General features: G+C 44.5%; 1 protein-coding gene across 1 annotated transcript in view; it reads left to right on the plus strand.

Moving 5' to 3' along the window:
* The first annotated feature begins 549 nt into the window (after positions 1–549).
* LOC143298118 (NADPH oxidase 2-like) overlaps positions 550–24,649 on the plus strand; it is a 39,205-nt gene continuing 15,105 nt past the window's right edge. The window contains exons 1-11 of the mRNA XM_076610826.1: positions 550–740; positions 2,684–2,779; positions 4,581–4,691; positions 6,635–6,719; positions 9,278–9,417; positions 10,081–10,181; positions 10,298–10,378; positions 11,035–11,155; positions 18,780–18,872; positions 19,961–20,095; positions 20,679–20,797. Of these exons, the coding sequence (XP_076466941.1) occupies positions 696–740; positions 2,684–2,779; positions 4,581–4,691; positions 6,635–6,719; positions 9,278–9,417; positions 10,081–10,181; positions 10,298–10,378; positions 11,035–11,155; positions 18,780–18,872; positions 19,961–20,095; positions 20,679–20,797 (1,127 nt within the window). The 5' untranslated portion in view covers positions 550–695. The remainder of the gene's footprint in view (positions 741–2,683; positions 2,780–4,580; positions 4,692–6,634; positions 6,720–9,277; positions 9,418–10,080; positions 10,182–10,297; positions 10,379–11,034; positions 11,156–18,779; positions 18,873–19,960; positions 20,096–20,678; positions 20,798–24,649) is intronic.

Raw genomic sequence — 24,649 nt, forward strand, 5'->3', positions numbered from 1 at the left:
AAAGCCTGCTGATCCAGTGCCAGATACGCTGGACAGGACATGTTGTCCGCATGACAAACAGCAGGATCCCGAAGATGCTTTTGTATGGCCAGCTAAAGGAAGGCCACCACGAAGAAGGAAAAAAAGAAGAAGAAAAACACTTGAAAAGAAAAAAAAGAGAAAGTAGTAGAGAGATAGAAAGCAGAAACAAGCAGATGAAGAGCAACAGTAACAACAACAACAATATATATATATATATATATATATATATATATATATGTATATATATATATATATATATATATATATATATATATATATCTACAAGAATATTGTGACAAAGAAATACACAATTGCATTTCCATTTCAGTATGTGTGTGTGTGTGTGTGATGCTGTTGATTGACACTTCAAAAAGTTTTAAGGGGCCACAGTTGTTTTTGTTGTTGTTGTTGTTGTTGTGTGTGTGTGTGTGTGTGTGTGTGTGCTGTTTGTTGTTTTTTTTTTTTTGTTTCTATAGTTTTCGGCAAAGAAAACCATATGAAGGAAAGATAACTCTCCAAGCAAAAACATCTTGGTGGGCTTGTCAATGGAACTTTTAAGAAGCAAACTGTATATTTCGGTAGCATGTCAGCGAAGTTTGTTTGTCTTCATTTAAGAGCCAGTTAAATGCGTTGTTTTGTAACTGAGTGAAGGCGTGAACTGGACGTTCTCCGACATGGTCAGTTTCGCAGCGAACGAAGGGCCCAAGTGGGTGGTTGTGGTGAGCTTCCGGACTTGTTCGCTTCGTTTTTCTTGTGTACCGATTTGTTTTCTTGGTCTTGGTGGTATTGATTCACACCACTGTTTATTATTATTTTTGATAGTTCATTTTCGTTCATAATTTTCGTATAAGCACACACACACACACAGAGTGCACACACACACACACACACACACACACACACACACACACAGAGAGAGAGAGAGAGTGTGTGTACACACACACACACACTCTCTCTCTCTCTCTCTGATAATGATATATCAGCCTGATCAGGTTATTGGGTTTATTCATAGATCAGGCATCAGCTGCTGTTTTTTTGTTTTTTTTTTTTAATTATCTTAATATAATCTTTATTTATTATTATTATTATTGTTAATAATAATAAAAATATTATTATTATTATTATTAGTGTGTGTGTAGCCTATTTGGATTGATCAATCAGCATGGTTTCTTGCCTCCTTCAAACTGAAACATTTTTGTTTTACTTGAAATTAAATGTGACTTATGAGTTATGTTGTAGAACTTTATAGAAAAATTAATCAGCTAGTTTATTACCTCATTTCCTAATTCCAAACAAGGTGTTTTCAAGGTGTGGAGGAGCGGATGAGGGAGTCGCTGTGGGGGATTTTATGACATGACCATCAGCAAGCTGGTATTGCCAAATCAGCAAATGATGGCCATGAACAAGACTGAAGTGTTTATGTCTGTGTTTGTGACTGCTGTGCTGTGTTTGTGTCTGTGTTTGTGACTGCTGTGTTGTTTTCTGACTGGTGTGTTGTGTCTGTGTCTTTGTTTGTGTCTTCTGTGTTGTGTTTGTGTTTGCAACTGCTGTGTTTGTGACTGCTGTGTTGTGTTTGTGTCTGTGTCTGTGTTTGTGACTGCTGTGTTTGTGTCTTCTGTGTTTGTGACTGCTGTGTTGTGTTTATGACTGTGTTTGTGACTGCTGTGTTGTTTTGTGATTGCTATGTTTGTGACTGCTGTGTTGTTTTGTGATTGCTATGTTTGTGACTGCTGTGTTGTTTTGTGACTGCTGTGTTGTTTTGTGACTTCTGTGTTGTATTGTGACTTCTGTTTTGTATTGTGACTGCAGCGTTGTTTTGTGACTGCAGTGTTTGTGACTGCTGTGTTGTTTTGTGACTTCTGTGTTTGTGACTGCTGTGTTGTTTTGTGACTTCTGTGTTGTATTGTGTGACTTCTGTGTTGTATTGTGACTGCTGTGTTGTATTGTGACTTCTGTGTTGTATTGTGACTGCTGTGTTGTATTGTGACTTCTGTGTTGTATTGTGACTGCTGTGTTGTTTTGTGACTTCTGTGTTGTATTGTGACTGCAGTGTTGTATTGTGACTGCAGTGTTGTATTGTGACTTCTGTTTTGTATTGTGACTTCTGTGTTGTATTGTGACTGCTGTGTTGTATTGTGACTTCTGTGTTGTATTGTGACTGCTGTGTTGTATTGTGACTTCTGTGTTGTATTGTGACTTCTGTGTTGTATTGTGACTGCAGCGTTGTTTTGTGACTGCAGTGTTTGTGACTGCAGCGTTGTTTTGTGACTGCAGTGTTTGTGACTGCTGTGTTGTATTGTGACTGCAGTGTTGTATTGTGACTTCTGTGTTGTATTGTGACTTCTGTGTTGTATTGTGACTTCTGTGTTGTATTGTGACTGCAGCGTTGTTTTGTGACTGCAGTGTTTGTGACTGCTGTGTTGTATTGTGACTGCAGTGTTGTATTGTGACTTCTGTGTTGTATTGTGACTTCTGTGTTGTATTGTGACTTCTGTGTTGTATTGTGACTGCAGCGTTGTTTTGTGACTGCAGTGTTTGTGACTGCTGTGTTGTATTGTGACTGCAGTGTTGTATTGTGACTGCTGTGTTGTGTTTGATGTGACTGCTGTGTTGTGTTTTTGTGACTACTGTGCTTTTGACTTGTGTATTGTGACTGTTGCAGGGAACATGGCTCATAATCAACGTTGGTCTGTTTGTTGGAACCTTCTTCCAGTACAAGAATGATATTGGGTATTTCTACCTGAGGGAACTGGTTGGGGTAGGTATCTTTGAGTGTAACCTAACAGTTCTGTGTCTCTGTGCTCTCCCCCTCCCCCCCCCACCCCCTCCCCTCCCACCGCACCCCCCTTCGCTCTCTCTCTCTCTCTAGCCCCCTCTTGTGTGTATTACTTTTGTCAATATTTTAATTTCATTTTTTCTCTTTACCCTGAGGACTGGATGTAAAAAAAAATACATTCATGCTTATTTCACTTTTTGATTTAACTCACTCAGTACGGCCAGTCCTCTCTTCTCCTCTACACAGACCCCTCGGATGTCCTGTGGGTGTCTGAATGACCCAACCTTTAGCTTCCGTCATCAGAACTGTGGTATTCTTTGTCAACATTCACCTCTTCAGTATAAGAGCCTTCCGCTTGCAATATTTTGATGATGGTAATTGGGGTGAAACGCTGTTAACGTCGTCTCTTTCGCCGTTCGTATGGAGAGAGTTAAAAAAAAAATCTCATTTTTCTCTCTCTGTCTCTTCCTCTGCATTAATCTGTTCCTTACATTTCTCTGTCTTACTCTTTTGATGTTTGTGTTTTTCCTCTCTTCTTATCTCTAACACTAATGGTGAACTGGACACTCAGCAGTTTGTGGTCTCACAGCCACAGGCTCAGTTATAGTTGATCTGTACATTAAATAAGCTGTTCTTGTTGTCATGTGTGAATGTGAAATGGAGAATGCAAGCGATGTTTTTTTGCTGAAATATAGAAACAATAAAGAACAGTATAAATTATTTAAAGAGAAAATTAATAATCAGTGTGCCAAACCATCAAGAATGCAATATTGTATCTATTTCAGAACAATTCTCACTTAGTGATGCTAAGAAAGATTGAGTGAGAAAATCCCTGAGCCTAAAAACAGATAACAAGCTGCCGCAGCGAAGTGGTTAGCGTTCGTTCAGGACTGGTGAATGGAAGATGCAGGTTCAAGCCCCTCCAAAGGTGCCATATTACAGCTAGTGGCCAGCACCTACCATCATTGTTCATCACCAGATATTTATATAACTCTTAAAAAAAGTTGCAGATTCTGTGGCCCTTGATGCCAAGATCTCATGGTGACACCAGTTTTTGATTTCCCTTCCACATCCATGCTTAGGGTGAGTTTCTGCCAAAGTCTTCAGTGTCTGCAGATTTATGAGGACTGCCGCTGGACGGGAACACTCACTGACTCAGCCTCACTCAGTGTGGGCCCACAACTAACAGATTAGTCATCAGTAGGGGATGGTAAGTTGTGTCCTGCATACATTGGATCGGAACAGGCACTTCTTGGCACTACCAAAGTGACTCAACAACAGTGCAGGATCTCCTCTGGTAGATAGCTCCCTGTCTACTTAACATTGATGGCTCCCCTGTGAAGTGTAAGAACTGTGGCAGCTGGGGATTTGGGATGAGCAGATAGAGGCAGTACCACTGCAATGGCAGGGATGATGGGACTGCAAAACAAAACGAAACAAAACTAAAACAAACTAAAAATATTTAACTGTTATCAAATATGCAGAAATTGGTGATTTCTTTTCATGATTAAACACATTTATTTTTTTATTTTTTTATTATCATTTTTTTTTTTTTTTTTTTCTCAAGGCCTGACTGAGCGCATTGGGTTGCGCTGCTGGTCAGGCATCTGCTTGGCAGATGTGGTGCAGTGTGTATGGATTTGTCCGAACGCAGTGACACCTCCTTGAGCTACTGAAACTGAAACTGAAACTGAGGACAGAGTTGTGCGGTGAGACAGGGGGGGAAACAGAAATCGAACCACAGCCAACAGCGGGAAGCGTGTCTCTGTTTCCATGCGTGCAGGACGCTCTGTGCTGGGCGCGGGCCAGTGCAGCCTGTCTGAACTTGAACTGTATGCTGGTGCTGCTGCCTGTCTGCCGCAACCTCATCTCCTACATCAGGGGGGCCTGCGGGGTAGGGGCTGGGCACCTGTGTGTGTGTGTGTTCGTGTGTGTGTTCATGTGTGTGTTTGTGTGTGTGTGTGTGTGTGTGTGTGTGTTTGTGTAAGATGTGTGTGTGTGTGTGTGTTTGTGTGTGTGTGTGTGTGTGTTTGTGTGTGTGTGTTTGTGTGTGTGTGTGGGTGTGGGTGTTTGCATGTGTTTTTGTGTAAGATGTGTGTGTTTGTGTGTGTGTGTGTGTGTGTTCGTGTGTGTGTGTTGCTAGTGTTCTGCTTGTTTTGTGTATGTGTGCACGGATGTGCATAAGAGTGTGTCTTTGAGCATGGTTAAAAACTTAACCCTTTGAGCCCTGAGTTCCTGAGCAATTTTAACCCTTCTGCCTGAGCTCCTGAGCCAAAATTTGCAAATAATTGGTATTAAACCCTTTGAGCCATGACCACCGCTTTACCGGTGGCAGAGAAAAATTACATAATGCCCAGCCACCGGTTGAGCGGTGCGTAAACACTTGATGCGTGCAGAGTCTCAACCTGGCCCGTCAGGGCAGAAATCAGGGACAAAATGTGCGAGAAAACAACTGTACACAACGCAGCAAGTAACTGATATGCTTGATGATTTATCGGAAGTAGAGTATGACAATGATTACTCTGATGTTGAGGTGGAATTCGAAGCGGATGATTTTGCTACAGATAGTGATGTTGAAAATGAATCTGAGCATGCAGAATCAGTTGATCAAAGGAGCCATGTCAGGTTGAGACTGCATGCTTCATGGTAGAAATCGATCTTTTTTATCCAAAGCACATGCAAAAAACAGTGAAAAGAAGCGGCAATAACAAAACACGACACAAGTGTTTATGCACTGCTCAGCCGGTGGCAAGGCATTATGCCACCCCTCCCCACCACCGGTAAAGCGGTGGTCAGGGCTCAAAGGGTTAAGTGATACATTTGCATTGTCATTACAATGATGTTGATGACTGGACCGGGAATTAGATTAATCAAAGATAAGAAAGTGAGAGGGAGAGAGAAAACTGAAACTGAAACTGAAAAATGTTTTAATGCCATTGGCATTACAGTCCTGTTGGCATGGGACACCTCAGAATAATCGTTTAGCAACATGAAAACAACACAACAAAGAACAGCATGAATACATGAATCAAGAGAGGGACACACACACACACACACACACACACACACACATATATCCAACAAAAAGCTTTATTACTTATATATATATATATATCCAACAGGAAGCATTATTACTCTTAGTGGGACATAGAAATGTGTGCCTGAATTTTTCTCATCATGAGTGATATTTAATGATAATGATGATGGATACTGAAGATGGTAATCATAATGATGTATTTTCATTGTTAAACTTAAAGTGCATTGAGGAGGAGGAGGAGGAGGAATATGAAGATGATGGATACTGAAGATGATAATGAAATTGATGTATTTTCATTGTTAAAGTGCATTGATGATGATGATGATGATGGATAATGAAGATGGTAATGATAATGATGTATTTTCATTGCCTCAAGCAGTGATATGATGATGATGATGGATAATGAAGATGATAATGTATTTTCAGTGCTACAAGCACAGTGACGATGATGTGTTTTCAGTGCTACAAGCACAGTGACGATGATGTATTTTCTGTGCTACAAGCACAGTGACGATGATGTGTTTTCAGTGCTACAAGCACAGTGACGATGATGTATTTTCAGTGCTACAAGCACAGTGACGATGATGTGTTTTCAGTGCTACAAGCACAGTGACGATGATGTATTTTCAGTGCTACAAGCACAGTGACGATGATGTATTTTCAGTGCTACAAGCACAGTGACGATGATGTATAATCAGTGCTACAAGCACAGTGACGATGATGTATTTTCACTGCTACAAGCACTGTGACGATAATGTGTTTTCACTGCTACAAGCACAGTGACGATGATGTGTTTTCAGTGCTGTCATCAAAATGTAAGGCGCATGTTGGACAAGAACATCACCTACCACAAGTACATAGCGTACATGATCTGTGTGCATACAGGTAATTATTACCAACCCCCCCAACCCTCCACCCCCGACACACACACACACACTCACTCTCACGTTTACTCACTCACTCACACACACAGTCACACACACACTGTCACACACACACACACACACACACACACACACACACACACACACACACACACAGTTAACTCTTTCACTGCCAAGTTTCTGTGTGAAAAACAGTCCCCAGCACGAAATATTTTAGACTCCATGCTGTCAGTTGCACAATTAGGTTCATGTCAGAACAACAGTTGGGACCTGTTTCCTTCAAGCTTTGTCAGGGGGCAATGGTTAGTCATTGTTCTTTTGCACAGGAAACTGGCTACCACCGTGTACCAGCTGTCAAGTTTTGCTACAATGTGATGAATAAATGGTCCTCTTAACGTGACCGTTTCATGTTGACAAAAGTCACCTGTGGTGACAAAAGAGTTAAAGAAAGAACAAACATTGTTTTGCTCCTATGGTGGCAAAAGAGTTAAAGAAAGAGCAAACATTGTTTTGCTGATTGTTCAGATGAGGCCAAAGTATGACAGCTTTCACACATGAGTATGGCGGGTAGTTTTCAAGTGTCTTCCATCAAGGTACGTCTTTAATATCCATCATGTCACAAAATGTTTTACAGGTGTGTCCGAGTCTTTCGTCACCATAGCTACAAAATATGTTCAGGGTATTTTTTGGATCTCATGTTTTTTCTGTAAAATACAGGAACGCTCCTTTGTGTGGTATCTTCAAGAAGTGGATGTCAGTGTGTATCACTGAAGGGTTCATACACGTTTAACAAAAAAAAAACAAGAAAAAAAACGCACAAAAAACAAAACAAAAAAACCCCAACAAAAAACCAACAACAACAACAAAATTAGTAATTGTAAAAACTAACATGTCTTTTTGAAGCCTTCAAATGTCTTTCCAAAAAATTACCAGGTTTGTAAGCATCTTTTAATTTTGTCTCTCATTACTGGGAAAAAAAAAATGACAAAGAACACCATTGTTCCTCTCAGTGATTGATAATGCATAGCAGCAATATATTTCACCAGAATTCAGATTTGAAAATAGAATCATGATTAGAATCAAACAACGAAAAACAACCCTAGATTTTTTTGGTGTGTGTGTGAAATTGCAGTTTTTATCATTGTAGCAGACAATGGTTCACTTATTCAGTCACCACTCAGAACACATTGCCATTCATCCATGTTCCAGACATGATACTTTTCAACTTATAGCCCTTGGGGTTTTAAAGGCTTTAACTCACTCAGTACGGCCAGTCCTCTCTTCTCCTCTACACAGACCCCTCGGATGTCCAGTGGGTGTCTCAATGACCCAACTTTTAGCTTCCGTCGTCAGAATTGTGGTATTCTTTGTCAACATTCACCTCTTCAGTATAAGAGCCTTCTGCTTGCAATATTTTGATGGTGGTAATTGGGGTGAAACGCTGTTAACGTCGTCTCTTTTGCCGTTCGTATGGAGAGAGTTAAAAAAAAAAGTGACATTGACAACCTGTAATGTATGAACTCTGATTTCAGAACTTCAGTCAAGTCGATTCAGTTTAGTTCAGTTACTCAAGGAGGCGTCAGGCATTTGGACAAATCCATGTACACTACACCACATCTGCTAAGCAGATGACTGACCAACATGCTTAGTCAGGCCTTGAGGGGGAAAGAGGGTACCTGAACAATTAAATGGACAGACTTTTTATCATCTGTCAAGAGAAACTGACATGTGTCATGCAGCTCACAATTCAAACATAAGGCATGCACTTGAAGAGAGCACGTCATAATATTACACTGATATAGCTGAGAACAGTTAACAGTTAAAACAATACATGATAAATGGATACATAAGTATAATTGTAGTTAAACAGATTGACCATTTAAAAAACCAGCCAACCAGTCAGTGAACAATTCAATGAAGCGTCAGTAGTAACAGCAACAACAATGAATAAAAAAAAAATAAATATAATTGAAAAAAACCCACCAACAACATGTTTCCTATTATTGAATAGATTGACCAATTAAAAAAACAAACCCAGTCAGCCGATCAATGAACCGTTCAGTGAACCAGTCAATCATTCAACCAGTCAATAGTAACAGTAACAACAACAACAGCAACATTGATGATTATAGAAAACAATGATAATTACATAATGTGCTTGCAGCTCTTCTTCTTCTGTGTTCGTGGGCTGCAACTCCCACGTTCACTCGCATGCACACGAGTGGGCTTTTACGTGCATGACCGTTTTTACCCCGCCATGTAGGCAGCCATACTCCGCTTTCGGGGGTGTGCATGCTGGGTATGTTCTTGTTACCATAACCCACTGAACGCTGACATGGGTTACAGGATCTTTAACGTGCGTATTTGATCTTCTGCATGCATTTACACACGAAGGGGGTTCACGCACTAGCAGGTCTGCACATATGTTGACCTGGGAGATTGGAAAAATCTCCACCCTTTACCCACCAGGCGCCGTCACCGTGATTTGAACCCGGGACCCTCAGATTGAAAGTCCAATGCTTTAACCACTTGGCTATTGTTCCCGTCATGTGGTTGCAGCAATCCACATAGGGGCCCACTACTTTGACTTTGAGCGTCTCCAGCTTGCTCATTCCACGTCTGATGTTCGTGAAGTGCTCACCAGACTCCCCACCTCCCCCAATGGAACCTGGGTCAACCCCATCCGCTCCGGCAGCAGTGTGAGTTTGTGTGTGTGTGTGTGTGTGTGTGTGTGTGTGTGTGTGTGTGTGTGTGTGACTCTGTGTGTGTGTGTGTGTGTGTGTGTGACTGTGTGTGTGTATGACTCTGTGTGTGTGTGTGTGTGTGTGTGTGTGTGTGTGTGTGTGTGTGTGACTGTGTGTGTGTGTGTGTGTGACTTTGTGATGAAATAATTAAAAGAGAGGGAATTAAGACAGAAATTAGAAGCAAAATTTTAAGCCAGTAATCAAAGGCATCGTCACAAATGTGCATGTGTGCATGTTAATATGTTTATCTTAATACACACACACACACACACACACACACACACACACACACACACACACACACACACACTTTGTTCAACCAATTGAATCAACAATTTTCCATTGATTTCTGCAGTTTTAGTGCCCTGTTTTTTCTGCAGTGGTCTCATGTCGTGCTGGTCAAGTAGAGTTGTAATGTGCATGCAGCTGTGGAGTGGATGGGTTAACTGTGTTTGGGTGTTGATGTATGTTTGCTATGACTGGGTAGTGTAGGAGAGTGGCAGCAGGGTCAGACTGTGTTCTGAGGAGCTGATGCATGTCGCCTCTTTGTCAACCAGCATGTCAGCAGTTTCTCTTTCAGAAATACTGTAAAGTGTTCATGTAACTTGCGTGTTCCAGGACCCCACCCTGGAGCTGTTCAAATCGGTGGCCGGGGTGACCGGCGTTGTGATCACCCTCGCCCTCATCCTCATCGTCTCCTCATCCACTGAGATGATCAGGTATGGGAGTGGGAGGGAGGGTAGGGAGGGAGTTTTTTTTTTCTGCTTTGGTTGGTCACTGTAAGTATGTAAGAAATAAACATGATTCAAGAAGAAAATCTTTTTCTCTGTTTCAGACGATCCTATTTTGAGCTGTTCTGGTATACGCATCACCTGTTCATCCTGTTCTTCATTGGTTTCGTCGTCCATGGGGCGGAGTAAGTGGACAGATGATGATTGTTGGTTTTGGTCGGTGTCAGACGGTGAGGCATGTGGCGTTTCTCTTTATTTCTGGACTTGGCTTCCAAGGTGTCAGTTTATGTATGGTTAATTCTTCACTCGAAATTGAAGTAGCTCGATCGACATTCATGTCTGTTTTTGATTTGAGATTATTGCTGTTTTGATCGTAATCTGTAGTGTTTGAAAGAAAATGACCTTTATAAGGGGGTTAAGAAAATGAATTGTTTTGCTAAACAGAAAACCAGAATGAGAAGACGAGAGTGGGCAACCAGGAAACGATTTTGCATGATGCACTGTTTTCAACAGGTTTGCTGACCAAACATGCACACAACAGGATACACACAGGGAAGGGTGTGTTTCAGGAGAAACATGCATCATCAGATTGACTGTGTTTTTCAGGAGAATCATACGTCACCAGATCAGGTGTGTGTGTTTCAGGAGAATCATACGTCACCAGACCAAGTGTGTGTGTTTCAGGAGAATCATACGTCACCAGACCAAGTGTGAGTTTTTCAGGAGAATCATACGTCACCAGACCAAGTGTGTGTGTTTCAGGAGAATCATACGTCACCAGACCAAGTGTGTGTGTTTTCAGGAGAATCATACGTCACCAGACCAAGTGTGTGTGTTTCAGGAGAATCATACGCCACCAGACCAACACAGACGTCCACGATCCAGAGAAGTGTGTCAGCCAGACAGACAAGTGGGGACAACCCCCATGTGTGGATCCACAGTTCCAGGGTGCTGGCCCCCTTGTGAGTGTCTCTTCACTGCTCTGTCTCTCTACTGCTCTGTCTCTCTACTGCTCTGTCTCTATACTGCTCTGTCTCTTTACTGCTCTGTTCTCTACTGCTCTGTTCTGTACTACTCTGTCTCTCTACTGCTCTGTTCTCTTCACTGCTCTGTTCTTTACTACTCTGTCTCTCTACTGCTCTGTTCTCTTCACTGCTCTGTCTCTCTACTGCTCTGTCTCTCTACTGCTCTGTCTCTATACTGCTCTGTCTCGTCACTGCTCTGTATCTCTACTGCTCTGTCTCGTCACTGCTCTGTCTCTCTACTGCTCTGTCTCTCTACTGCTCTGTTCTCTACTGCTCTGTTTCTTCACTGCTCTGTTCTCTTTACTGCTCTGTCTCTTTACTGCTCTGTCTCTCTACTGCTCTGTCTCTCTACTGCTCTGTCTCTCTACTGCTCTGTCTCGTCACTGCTCTGTCTCTCTACTGCTCTGTCTCTCTACTGCTCTGTCTCTATACTGCTCTGTCTCTTCACTGCTCTGTCTCTCTACTGCTCTGTTCTCTACTGCTCTGTTCTCTACTGCTCTGTCTCTCTACTGCTCTGTCTCTCTACTGCTCTGTCTCTCTACTGCTCTGTCTCGTCACTGCTCTGTCTCTTTACTGCTCTGTTCTCTACTGCTCTGTTCTCTTCACTGCTCTGTCTCTTCACTGCTCTGTCTCGTCACTGCTCTGTCTCTCTACTGCTCTGTTCTCTACTGCTCTGTTCTCTACTGCTCTGTCTCTCTACTGCTCTGTCTCTTCACTGCTCTGTTCTCTTCACTGCTCTGTCTCTTCACTGCTCTGTCTCTCTACTGCTCTGTCTCTCTACTGCTCTGTCTCGTCACTGCTCTGTCTCTCTACTGCTCTGTCTCTCTACTGCTCTGTCTCTCTACTGCTCTGTCTCTCTACTGCTCTGTCTCTCTACTGCTCTGTCTCGTCACTGCTCTGTCTCTCTACTGCTCTGTCTCTCTACTGCTCTGTTCTCTACTGCTCTGTCTCTTCACTGCTCTGTTCTCTTTACTGCTCTGTCTCTCTACTGTTCTGTTCTCTCTACTGCTCTGTTCTCTACTGCTCTGTCTCTTCACTGCTCTGTTCTCTTTACTGCTGTGTCTCTCTACTGCTTTGTCTCTCTACTGCTCTGTCCTCTTCACTGCTCTGTCTCTCTACTGCTCTGTCTCTATACTGCTCTGTTCTCTTCACTGCTCTGTCTCTCTACTGCTCTGTCTCTCTACTGCTCTGTTCTCTTCACTGCTCTGTCTCTCTACTGCTCTGTCTCTCTACTGCTCTGTCTCTTCACTGCTCTGTTCTCTACTGCTCTGTTCTCTACTGCTCTGTATCTCTACTGCTCTGTCTCCTTACTGCTCTGTCTCTCTACTGCTCTGTCTCTCTACTGCTCTGTCTCTTCACTGCTCTGTCTCTCTACTGCTCTCTCTCTTCACTGCTCTGTTCTCTACTGCTCTGTTCTCTACTGCTCTGTATCTCTACTGCTCTGTCTCCTTACTGCTCTGTCTCTCTACTGCTCTGTCTCTCTACTGCTCTGTCTCTTCACTGCTCTGTCTCTCTACTGCTCTGTCTCTTCACTGCTCTGTCTCTCTACTGCTCTGTCTCTTCACTGCTCTGTTCTCTACTGCTCTGTTCTCTTCACTGCTCTGTCTCTCTACTGCTCTGTCTCTCTACTGCTCTGTCTCTTCACTGCTCTGTCTCTCTACTGCTCTGTCTCTCTACTGCTCTGTCTCTCTACTGCTCTGTCTCTTCACTGCTCTGTCTCTCTACTGCTCTGTCTCTCTACTGCTCTGTCTCGTCACTGCTCTGTCTCTCTACTGCTCTGTCTCTCTACTGCTCTGTTCACTGCTCTGTTCACTGCTCTGTCTCTTTACCGCTCTGTTCTTTACAGCTCTGTCTCTCTACTGCTCTGTCTCTTTACTGCTCTGTTCACTGCTCTGTTCACTGCTCTGTCTGTCTACTGCTCTGTCTCTCTACCGCTCTGTTCTCTACTGCTCTGTCTCTCTACTGCTCTGTCTCTCTACTGCTCTGTTCTCTACTGCTCTGTTCTCTGCTGCTCTGTTCTCTTCACTGCTCTGTCTCTTCACTGCTCTGTCTCTTTACTGCTCTGTTCACTGCTCTGTTCACTGCTCTGTCTGTCTACTGCTCTGTCTCTTTACCGCTCTGTTCTCTACTGCTCTGTCTCTCTACTGCTCTGTTCTCTTCACTGCTCTGTCTCTCTACTGCTCTGTTCTCTTCACTGCTCTGTTCTCTACTGCTCTGTTCTTCACTGCTCTGTTCTCTTCACTGCTCTGTCTCTCTACTGCTCTGTCTCTCTACTGCTCTGTCTCTTCACTGCTCTGTCTCTCTACTGCTCTGTCTCTTCACTGCTCTGTCTCTCTACTGCTCTGTCTCTCTACTGCTCTGTCTCTCTACTGCTCTGTCTCTACTGCTCTGTTCTCTACTGCTCTGTCTCTTCACTGCTCTGTTCTCTACTGCTCTGTTCTCTTCACTGCTCTGTTCTCTACTGCTCTGTCTCTTCACTGCTCTGTCTCTCTACTGCTCTGTCTCTCTACTGCTCTGTCTCTTCACTGCTCTGTTCTCTTCACTGCTCTGTCTCTCTACTGCTCTGTTCTCTACTGCTCTGTCTCTTTACTGCTCTGTCTCTCTACTGCTCTTTTCTCTTCACTGCTCTGTCTCTTTACTGCTCTGTTCTCTACTGCTCTGTCTCTATACTGCTCTGTCTCTTCACTGCTCTGTCTCTCTACTGCTCTGTCTCTTTACTGCTCTGTTCTCTACTGCTCTGTCTCTCTACTGCTCTGTCTCTTCACTGCTCTGTTCTCTACTGCTCTGTCTCTCTACTGCTCTGTCTCTTCACTGCTCTGTTCTCTACTGCTCTGTCTCTCTACTGCTCTGTCTCTCTGCTGCTCTGTTCTCTACTGCTCTGTCTCTACTGCTCTGTTCTCTACTGCTCTGTCTCTCTACTGCTCTGTTCTCTTCACTGCTCTGTCTCTTTACTGCTCTGTCTCTCTACTGCTCTGTTCTCTACTGCTCTGTCTCTCTACTGCTCTGTCTCTTTACCGCTCTGTTCTCTACTGCTCTGTCTCTCTACTGCTCTGTCTCTTTACCGCTCTGTTCTCTACTGCTCTGTCTCTCTACTGCTCTGTCTCTTTACCGCTGTGTTCTCTACTGCTCTGTCTCTCTACTGCTCTGTTCTCTACTGCTCTGTTCTCTACTGCTCTGTATCTCTACTGCTCTGTATCTCTACTGCTCTGTCTCTCTACTGCTCTGTTCTCTTCACTGCTCTGTCTCTTCACTGCTCTGTCTCTCTACTGCTCTGTCTCTTCACTGCTCTGTCTCTCTACTGCTCTGTCTCTCTACTGCTCTGTTCTCTACTGCTCTGTCTCTCTACATCTCCGTCTCTTTACTGCTCTGTTCTCTACTGCTCTGTCTGTTCACTGCTCTGTTCTCTTCACTGCTCTGTCTCTTCACTGCTCTGTTCTCTTTACTGCTCTGTTCTCTACTGCTCTGTCTCTCTACTTCTCTATCTCTTCACTGCTCTGTTCTCTTCACTGCTCTGTTCTTTACTACTCTGTCTCTCTACTGCTCTGTTCTCTTCACTGCTCTGTTCTTTACTACTCTGTCTCTCTACTGCTCTGTCTCTCTACTGCTCTGTCTCTCTACTGCTCTGTCTCGTCACTGTTCTGTCTCTCTACTGCTCTGTCTCTCTACTGCTCTGTCTCGTCACTGCTCTGTCTCGTCACTGCTCTGTCTCTCTACTGCTCTGTATCTCTACTGCTCTGTCTCTCTACTGCTCTGTATCTCTACTGCTCTGTCTCTTCACTGCTCTGTTCTCTTCACTGCTCTGTTCTCTACTGCTCTGTCTCTCTACTGCTCTGTCTCTTCACTGCTCTGTTCTCTTCACTGCTCTGTTCTCTACTGCTCTGTCTCTCTACTGCTCTGTCTCTCTACTGCTCTGTCTCTTCACTGCTCTGTTCTCTTCACTGCTCTGTTCTCTACTGCTCTGTTCTCTACTGCTCTGTTCTCTTCACTGCTCTGTCTCTTCACTGCTCTGTCTCTCTACTGCTCTGTCTCTTCACTGCTCTGTTCTCTTCACTGCTCTGTTCTCTTCACTGCTCTGTCTCTCTACTGCTCTGTCTCTTTACTGCTCTGTCTCTTCACTGCTCTGTTCTCTACTGCTCTGTCTCTCTACTGCTCTGTCTCTTTACTGCTCTGTTCTCTACTGCTCTGTCTCTTTACTGCTCTGTCTCTTCACTGCTCTGTTCTCTACTGCTCTGTCTCTCTACTGCTCTGTCTCTTCACTGCTCTGTTCTCTTCACTGCTCTGTCTCTCTACTGCTCTGTTCTCTTTACTGCTCTGTTCTCTACTGCTCTGTCTCTCTACTGCTCTGTCTCTTCACTGCTCTGTTCTCTTTACTGCTCTGTTCTCTACTGCTCTGTCTCTTCACTGCTCTGTCTCTCTACTGCTCTGTCTCGTCACTGCTCTGTCTCTTCACTGCTCTGTTCTCTTTACTGCTCTGTTCTCTACTGCTCTGTCTCTCTACTTCTCTGTCTCTTCACTGCTCTGTCTCTCTACTGCTCTGTCTCTCTACTGCTCTGTCTCTCTACTCTCTGTCTCTCTACTGCTCTGTCTCTCTACTGCTCTGTCTCTTCACTGCTCTGTCTCTCTACTGCTCTGTCTCTCTACTGCTCTGTCTCTCTACTGCTCTGTCTCTCTACTCTCTGTCTCTCTACTGCTCTGTCTCTCTACTGCTCTGTCTCTTCACTGCTCTGTTCTCTTTACTGCTCTGTTCTCTACTGCTCTGTCTCTCTACTGCTCTGTATCTCTACTGCTCTGTCTCTCTACTGCTCTGTCTCTCTACTTCTCTGTCTCTTCACTGCTCTGTTCTTTTCACTGCTCTGTTCTCTTCACTGCTCTGTTCTTTACTACTCTGTCTCTCTACTGCTCTGTTCTCTTCACTGCTCTGTCTCTCTACTGCTCTGTCTCTTCACTGCTCTGTTCTCTACTGCTCTGTCTCTTCACTGCTCTGTTCTCTACTGCTCTGTTCTCTACTGCTCTGTCTCGTCACTGCTCTGTTCTCTACTGCTCTGTCTCGTCACTGCTCTGTTCTCTACTGCTCTGTCTCTTCACTGCTCTGTCTCTCTACTGCTCTGTCTCTCTACTGCTCTGTTCTCTTCACTGCTCTGTCTCGTCACTGCTCTGTCTCTCTACTGCTCTGTCTCTCTACTGCTCTGTCTCTATACTGCTCTGTCTCGTCACTGCTCTGTCTCGTCACTGCTCTGTCTCTATACTGTCTCTCTGCTGCTCTGTCTCTCTACTGCTCTGTCTCTCTGCTGCTCTGTCTCTCTACTGCTCTGTCTCTCTGCTGCTCTGTCTCTCTACTGCTCTGTCTCTCTGCTGCTCTGTCTCTCTACTGCTCTGTCTCTCTGCTGCTCTGTCTCTCTACTGCTCTGTCTCTCTGCTGCTCTGTCTCTCTACTGCTCTGTCTCTCTGCTGCTCTGTCTCTCTACTGCTCTGTCTCGTCACTGCTCTGTCTCTCTACTGCTCTGTCTCTCTGCTGCTCTGTCTCTTCACTGCTCTGTCTCTATACTGCTCTGTCTCTCTACTGCTGTGTCTCTCTACTGCTCTGTCTCTTTACTGCTCTGTCTCTCTACTGCTCTGTCTCTTCACTGCTCTGTCTCTCTACTGCTCTGTCTCTCTACTGCTCTGTCTCTCTGTCTCTCTACTGCTCTGTCTCTCTACTGCTGTGTCTCTCTACTGCTCTGTCTCTCTACTGCTCTGTCTCTCTACTGCTCTGTTCTCTACTGCTCTGTTCTCTACTGCTCTGTCTCTCTACTGCTCTGTCTCTTCACTGCTCTGTCTCTTCACTGCTCTGTCTCTCTACTGCTCTGTCTCTCTACTGCTCTGTCTCTCTACTGCTCTGTTCTCTACTGCTCTGTCTCTTCACTGCTCTGTCTCTCTACTGCTCTGTCTCTCTACTGCTCTGTCTCTTCACTGCTCTGTCTCTCTACTGCTCTGTCTCTTCACTGCTCTGTATCTCTACTGCTCTGTCTCTCTTCACTGCTCTGTCTCTCTACTGCTCTGTTCTCTACTACTCTGTCTCTCTACTGCTCTGTCTCTCTACTGCTCTGTCTCTCTACTGCTCTGTCTTTCTACTGCTCTGTCTCTATACTGCTCTGTTCACTGCTCTGTCTCTCTACTGCTCTGTCTCTCTACTGCTCTGTCTCTCTACTGCTCTGTCTCGTCACTGCTCTGTCTCTTCACTGCTCTGTTTTCTACTGCTCTGTCTCCTTACTGCTCGGTCTCTCTACCGCTCTGTCTCTCTACTGCTCTGTTCTCTACTGCTCTGTCTCTCTACTGCTCTGTCTCTTTACCGCTCTGTTCTCTACTGCTCTGTCTCTCTACTGCTCTGTCTCTTTACCGCTCTGTTCTCTACTGAAGGAGGAAGGTGGCAGAATGGTTAAGACGTTCAGCTGCCAATACAGAGAGTCCGTGAGGGTGTGGGTTCGAATCCCGCTCTCGCCCTTTCTCCTAAGTTTGACTGGAAAATCAAACTGAGCGTCTAGTCTTTCGGATGAGACGATAAACCGAGGTCCCGTGTGCAGCACGCACTTGGCGCACTGAAAAAGAACCCATGGCAACGAGAGTGTTGTCCTCTGGCGAAATTACATAAAATGAAATCCACTTTCATAGGTACACAAATATGTAAGCATGCACTCAAGGCCTGACTAAGCGCGTTGGGTTATGCTGCTGGTCAGGCATCTGCTCGACAGATGTGGTGTAGCGTGTATGGATTTGTCCGAACGCAGTGACGCCTCCTTGAGAAAGTGAAACTGAAACTGAAACTCTACTGCTCTGTTCTCTACTGCTCTGTCTCTTTCAGGGGAGATGATGTGGGAAGCTTGAGATGTGATGTTTGTGTGGTGTGACTTGTGTGGGGTGTTGTGATGTGTGTTGTGTGATGTGTGTTTGTGGTGTGACATGTGTTTGGTGTGACGTGTGTGATATGTGTTGTGATGTGTGTGTGTGTGTATGTGTGTGTTATGATGTGTGATGTGTGTGTTGTGTGATGTGTGTTGTGCGTGTGTTGTGATGTACGTATTGTGTGACGTGTGTGATATGTGTTGTGATGTGTGTGTGTGTTATGATGTGTGATGTGTGTGTGGTGTGATGTGTGTTGTGTGTGTGTTGTGATGTATGTATTGTGTGACGTGTGTGATCTGTGTTGCGATGTGTGTGTTGTGTAACATGGTGATGTGTGTTGTGGTGTGTGATTTGCATGTGGTGTGACCTGTGTGTGTTATGATGTGTGTTGTGATGTGTGTTGTGTGATGTGTGTTATGATGTGTGTTGTGTTGTGTGATTTGTGTTATGATGTGTGTTGTGTTGTGTGATGTGTGTTATGATGTGTTATGTGATGTGTGTTTGATGTGTGTTGTGTTGTGTGATGTGTGTTATGATATGTGTTGTGTTGTGTGATGTGTGTTATGATGTGTGATGTGTTATGTGATGTGTGATGTGTGTTTGATATGTGTTATGATGTGTGTTTTGTTATGTGATGTGTGTTGTGTACTTGATGTGTGATGTGTGTTCTGTGACGTGACAGAGCTGGGCCTGGGCGCTGGGTCCCTTCATCCTGTACACTGTGGAACGCGTCATCCGCTTTGTGCGCAGTCTGCAGCGTGTGGTCATCACTAAGGTCAGCACTGTGTGTGGGTGTCAGGGGTTGCTGTGGGCATTCTCTGTGTGTATACCATGTGTCTTTATTGTGTGTGTGTGTGTGTGTGTGCACGCACACGTGTGCATGTGTGTGTGTGAGTGCATGCATGCGTGCACCCATGTGTGTGTGTGTTGTTACTTGTTATCTTTTTGCGTTATACACCATACTATATTAATGTGTATGTGTGTGCGTTGTTGTGTGTTTGTGCGCATGTGTGTTTGTGTGCATGTTATGTGTGTGCATGTGCGCGAGTGTGTCTGTGTGTGTGTGTGCTTGCGTGTATCCGTGTGTGTGTGTACACCATACCATATCATTGTTTCATTGGTATTACTTTTGGAGTTAGTGTAAAGCACCTTGGGCGTTGGAAAGTGCTATATAAATTTCCATTATCATTATTAACAGTGTTACACTGTTTGAGTGTATGTGCGTGTATTGAGGTGGTCTTGTGTATCTGGCTGGGCTGTAAGTACAAGCACCAAAAGATAAAAGACAAACTAGGCTACAGCCGCAGCCATCACCTGTGGTCTTTTGACCAGGAGCGTGTTGGTTTGTTCAGGTGGTGAGCAATCCATCGCGTGTGTTTGAGTGTGTTGGTTTGTTCAGGTGGTGAGCAATCCATCGCGTGTGTTTGAGCATATTGGTTTGTTCAGGTGGTGAGCTATCCGTTGTGTGTTTGAGCGTGTTGGTTTGTTCAGGCGGTTAGCCATCCGTCGTGTGTTTGAGTGTGTTGGTTTGTTCAGGTGGTGAGCTATCCGTCTTGTGTGTTTGAGCGTGTTGGTTTGTTCAGGTGGTGAGCCATCCATTGCGTGTGTTTGAGCGTGTTGGTTTGTTCAGGTGGTGAGCCATCCATTGCGTGTGTTTGAGTGTGTTGGTTTGTTCAGGTGGTGAGCTATCCGTCTTGTGTGTTTGAGCGTGTTGGTTTGTTCAGGTGGTGAGCCATCCATTGCGTGTGTTTGAGCGTGTTGGTTTGTTCAGGTGGTGAGCTATCCGTCTTGTGTGTTTGAGCGTGTTGGTTTGTCCAGGTGGTTCACCATCTGTCATGTGTTTGAGCGTGTTGGTTTGTTCAGGTGGTGAGCCATCCGTCACGCGTGTTTGAGCTCCAGATGAAGCGTAAAGGTTTCCAGGCGCGGCCGGGGCAGTACGTCTTCCTGCACTGCCCCAGTATCTCACGCCTGGAGTGGCATCCCTTCACACTGACCTCGGTGAGTGTGTGTCATCACCCCCTGTGGAAAGAGGTCGAGATCTGTCATGACCCCCTGTGGAAAGAGGTCAAGATCCGTCATGACCCCCTGTGGAAAGAGGTCGAGATCAGTCATGACCCCCTGTGGAAAGAGGTCAAGATCCGTCATGACCCCCTGTGGAAGGAGGTCAAGATCAGTTCAGTACAGTTACTCAAGGAGGTGTCACTGCGTTCGTGCAAGTCCAGATACGCTACACCATCTGCTAAGCAGATGCCTGACCAGCAGCGTAACCCAATGCAAAAGAGAGGTTGAGACTTGTTACTGTATGAAACATGTCTTTTGCTGTGGTTGAAATCTTGTTTTATGGCATGTTTTCAAATTCTTAGCTGTCATTATTTGAATCAAGAAAAACATTTTTGATTATTTTAAAAATTGTGCTTATGATTTTATTTTGAATAGTGAATGACAAACAGCACAAAAACACCAGAACGAACAAGCAAGCAAGCAGAGAATGAAGTTGTTGTGACACCACCGACCCAGACCTGTGGCTTGTCACTCGCAGTGGGCAGTGAAAACAGCGTGTTGTGTTGTGCTGTGTCCCCAGGCCCCCCACGAAGACCACTTCACGGTGCACATCCGGCGGGTCGGGGACTGGACAGAGGCTTTGGCCACAGCCTGCCGTGTTGACGAGGGGGAGTTTCAGGACGCCTGGAAAATGCCCAGGTAGGTCAGGGGAGGTGTGGCCTGGAAAATGCCCAGGTAGGTCAGGGGAGGTGTAGCCTGGAAAATGCCCAGGTAGGTCAGGGGAGGTGTGGCCTGGAAAATGCCCAGGTAGGTCAGGGGAGGTGTGGCCTGGAAAATGCCCAGGTAGGTCAGGGGAGGTGTGGCCTGGAAAATGCCCAGGTAGGTCAGGGGAGGTGTGGCCTGGAAAATGCCCAGGTAGGTCAGGGGAGGTGTGGCCTGGAAAATGCCCAGGTGATGCACATGTGTGTGTGTGTGTGTGTGTGTGTGTGTGTGTGTGTGTGTGTGTGAGTGTTTTCATTGCTGACCTTCAGTCCAGTGGATGCTGTCAATGACATGTCTGTGTGGTAATGGAGCGAATCAGCTTCAAACTAGCCCAGATGACTGCAACACTACCATGCCAACATTTAGAAATATTGAAAGGATGTGGCAGATCTCACTTGATAGGAGCCTCAGCCATGATGTCAGGTTCACAAATACACTAACACGACTCAGTGTTAAAGTTTTGTGATCCAGTTTTATTCAGTCACTGCCATCCTCCATTACAAGCCTGAAGCTCACATTGCGAGTTAACCAGGACGGGGTAATCAAATCAAACCGAACAGGAATCCAAACCAAGTTGGAATAGTTCACAATACACTTTTCAAACCTGTCTGTCTCTTCAACAAAGCGGTCAACAGTGTCACTGTCAAGAGACAGATTGTAGTACCCCGGAGGGCTTCTGTCTGCAGGAAGTGCCATTTTCATGACACCAGTGAATACTGGAATATCATCTTCACAGGAAGTGCCATTTTCATGACACCAGTGAATACTGGAATATCATCTTCACAGGAAGTGCCATTTTCATGACACCAGTGAATACTGGAATATCATCTTCACAGGAAGTGCCATTTTCATGACACCAGTGAATACTGGAATATCATCTTCACAGGAAGTGCCATTTTCATGACACCAGTGAATGCTGGAATATCATCTTCACAGGAAGTGCCATTTTCATGACACCACTGAACACTGGAATATCATTTCACTGATTTGTCCAGCGGAATGTTTTAGGTTCATGCCAGCCATCGTTGACATCACCATCACCTCTGCCACGCCCCGTCACACCTGACAGCATTCGACTACACCCCTTGGCCCTGCCGCGGCAAACACTTTCAGTCTGTTGACTTGTGGAAGCCACTGGCACACTTTCATCACTTTGATTTTCTTCATAATCACTGCTATTTTTGCTTTCCGAATCAGAAAACGTGTATTTTATTTCCCTAGCTGTAGCGGTGCTCGCCGCTAAGATTATATTTGTTTGCAGTAACAATAGATGAGCGGAAGTACAAAGGAAAACATACGTCCACAGTAATGTGAAGAGAACAAGAGGTAGGCAAGGGAGGCTGTTTTGGGAAGAGGTGGGTTTTAAGGCCAGACTTGAAAGAGCTGAGTGTGGAGACTTGACAAAGCGAAAGAGGAAGTTCATTCCAATTGCAAGGTCCAGAGACAGAGAAAGAACGGCGGCCAACAGTGGAGTGTTTGAATCTGGGTATGCGTAAACAGAGTGGATCCGAAGTCGATTTCTTCTTCTGTATCCCATTCCTCCTCCTTTTCATCTACAAAAGCTCCTAAAACTCCATCTTCTTTTGGTGGAGCCTAAAACTCCATCTTCTTTTGGTGGAGTCTTAATCCCAGACTAATTTGACAGTTTCTTGCAGTGTCTTCAACACACCGTCTTCATCAGAACAAAATGACATAGTGACAAACCTACATCATGCAGGTCTTCAACACACCATCTTCATCAGAACAAAATGACATAGTGACAAACCTACATCATGCAGGTACCAAGCACACCGTCTTCATCAGATCAAAATGACACAGTGACAAACCTACATCATGCAGGTACCCAGCACACCGTCTTCATCAGAACAAAATGACAGTGACAAACCTACATCATACAGGTCTTCAACACACCGTCTTCATCAGAACAAAATGACATAGTGACAAACCTACATCATACAGGTCTTCAACACACCGTCTTCATCAGAACAAAATGACATAGTGACAAACCTACATTATGCAGGTCTTCAACACACCATCTTCATCAGAACAAAATGACAAACCTACATCATGCAGGTCTTCAGAACAAAATAACATAGTGACAAACCTACATCATGCAGGTCTTCAACACACCGTCTTCATCAGAACAAAATGACATAGTGACAAACCTACATTATGCAGGTCTTCAACACATCGTCTTCATCAGAACAAAATGACATAGTGACAAACCTACATCATGCAGGTCTTCAACACACCATCTTCATCAGAACAAAATGACATAGTGACAAACCTACATCATGCAGGTCTTCAACACACCATCTTCATCAGAACAAAATGACATAGTGACAAACCTACATCATGCAGGTCTTCAACACACCATCTTCATCAGAACAAAATGACATAGTGGCAAACCTACATCATGCAGGTCTTCAACACACCATCTTCATCAGAACAAAATGACATAGTGACAAACCTACATCATGCAGGTACCCAGCACACTGTCTTCATCAGAACAAAATGACATAGTGACAAACCTACATCATGCAGGTATCCAGCACACTGTCTTCATCAGAACAAAATGACATAGTGACAAACCTACATCATACAGGTCTTCAACACACCGTCTTCATCAGAACAAAATGACATAGTGACAAACCTACATCATACAGGTCTTCAACACACCGTCTTCATCAGAACAAAATGACAGTGACAAACCTACATCATACAGGTCTTCAACACACCGTCTTCATCAGAACTAAATGACAGAGTGACAAACCTACATCATACAGGTCTTCAACACACCGTCTTCATCAGATCAAAATGACATAGTGACAAACCTACATCATGCAGGTACCCAGCACACTGTCTTCATCAGAACAAAATGACATAGTGACAAACCTACATTATGCAGGTCTTCAACACACCATCTTCATCAGAACAAAATGACATAGTGACAAACCTACATCATACAGGTCTTCAACACACCGTCTTCATCAGAACAAAATGACATAGTGACAAACCTACATCATGCAGGTCTTCAACACACTGTCTTCATCAGAACAAAATGACATAGTGACAAACCTACATCATGCAGGTCTTCAACACACCGTCTTCATCAGATCAAAATGACATAGTGACAAACCTACATCATGCAGGTACCCAGCACACCGTCTTCATCAGAACAAAATGACAGAGTGACAAACCTACATCATACAGGTCTTCAACACACCATCTTCATCAGAACAAAATGACACAGTGAAAAACCTACATCATACAGATCCCCAGCACGCCATCTTCATCAGAACAAAATGACATCATACAGGTCCCTCATGGTTGCCCATCATCTTGGTGTGGAGGTTCTGGGTGGTCCCCCCTTGCAGCAGCTTTTGTCTCTGCTAACTGCATGATGTCAGACACAAGCACTTTACAGCCCACTCCATGAAGATCCTATTTGGGGATGCCCCCTACCCCCTCTTCTCCTGGGCACCATTTTCCAGTTCCTGAGGGAAATCAGTGTTTCTTGATTTGAGTTTTTATGTAGTCTGAGACATACATTGTTGATGTGTTTTTTTACACTTGTGTCATTGCTTGCGTACCCAACATCAGACAGGAACACCAGTTTGTTCTTTTGCGATCTAGTATAATCTGAGGACAGACATGGATGGAATCATGAGTTGTTTTGGCCAGTCGAACACGAACGCTTAAAGCGCATGCGCGATACATCGTTCGTGGCCATGTGCACAGCAGGTGTGCCACATACTACATGCATATTTCTTTTCTGCTGTTGTCCGT

The sequence above is a fragment of the Babylonia areolata genome, chromosome 23 (assembly GCF_041734735.1).
Source record: "Babylonia areolata isolate BAREFJ2019XMU chromosome 23, ASM4173473v1, whole genome shotgun sequence".
In the NCBI taxonomy this organism is placed as follows: domain Eukaryota; kingdom Metazoa; phylum Mollusca; class Gastropoda; order Neogastropoda; family Buccinidae; genus Babylonia; species Babylonia areolata.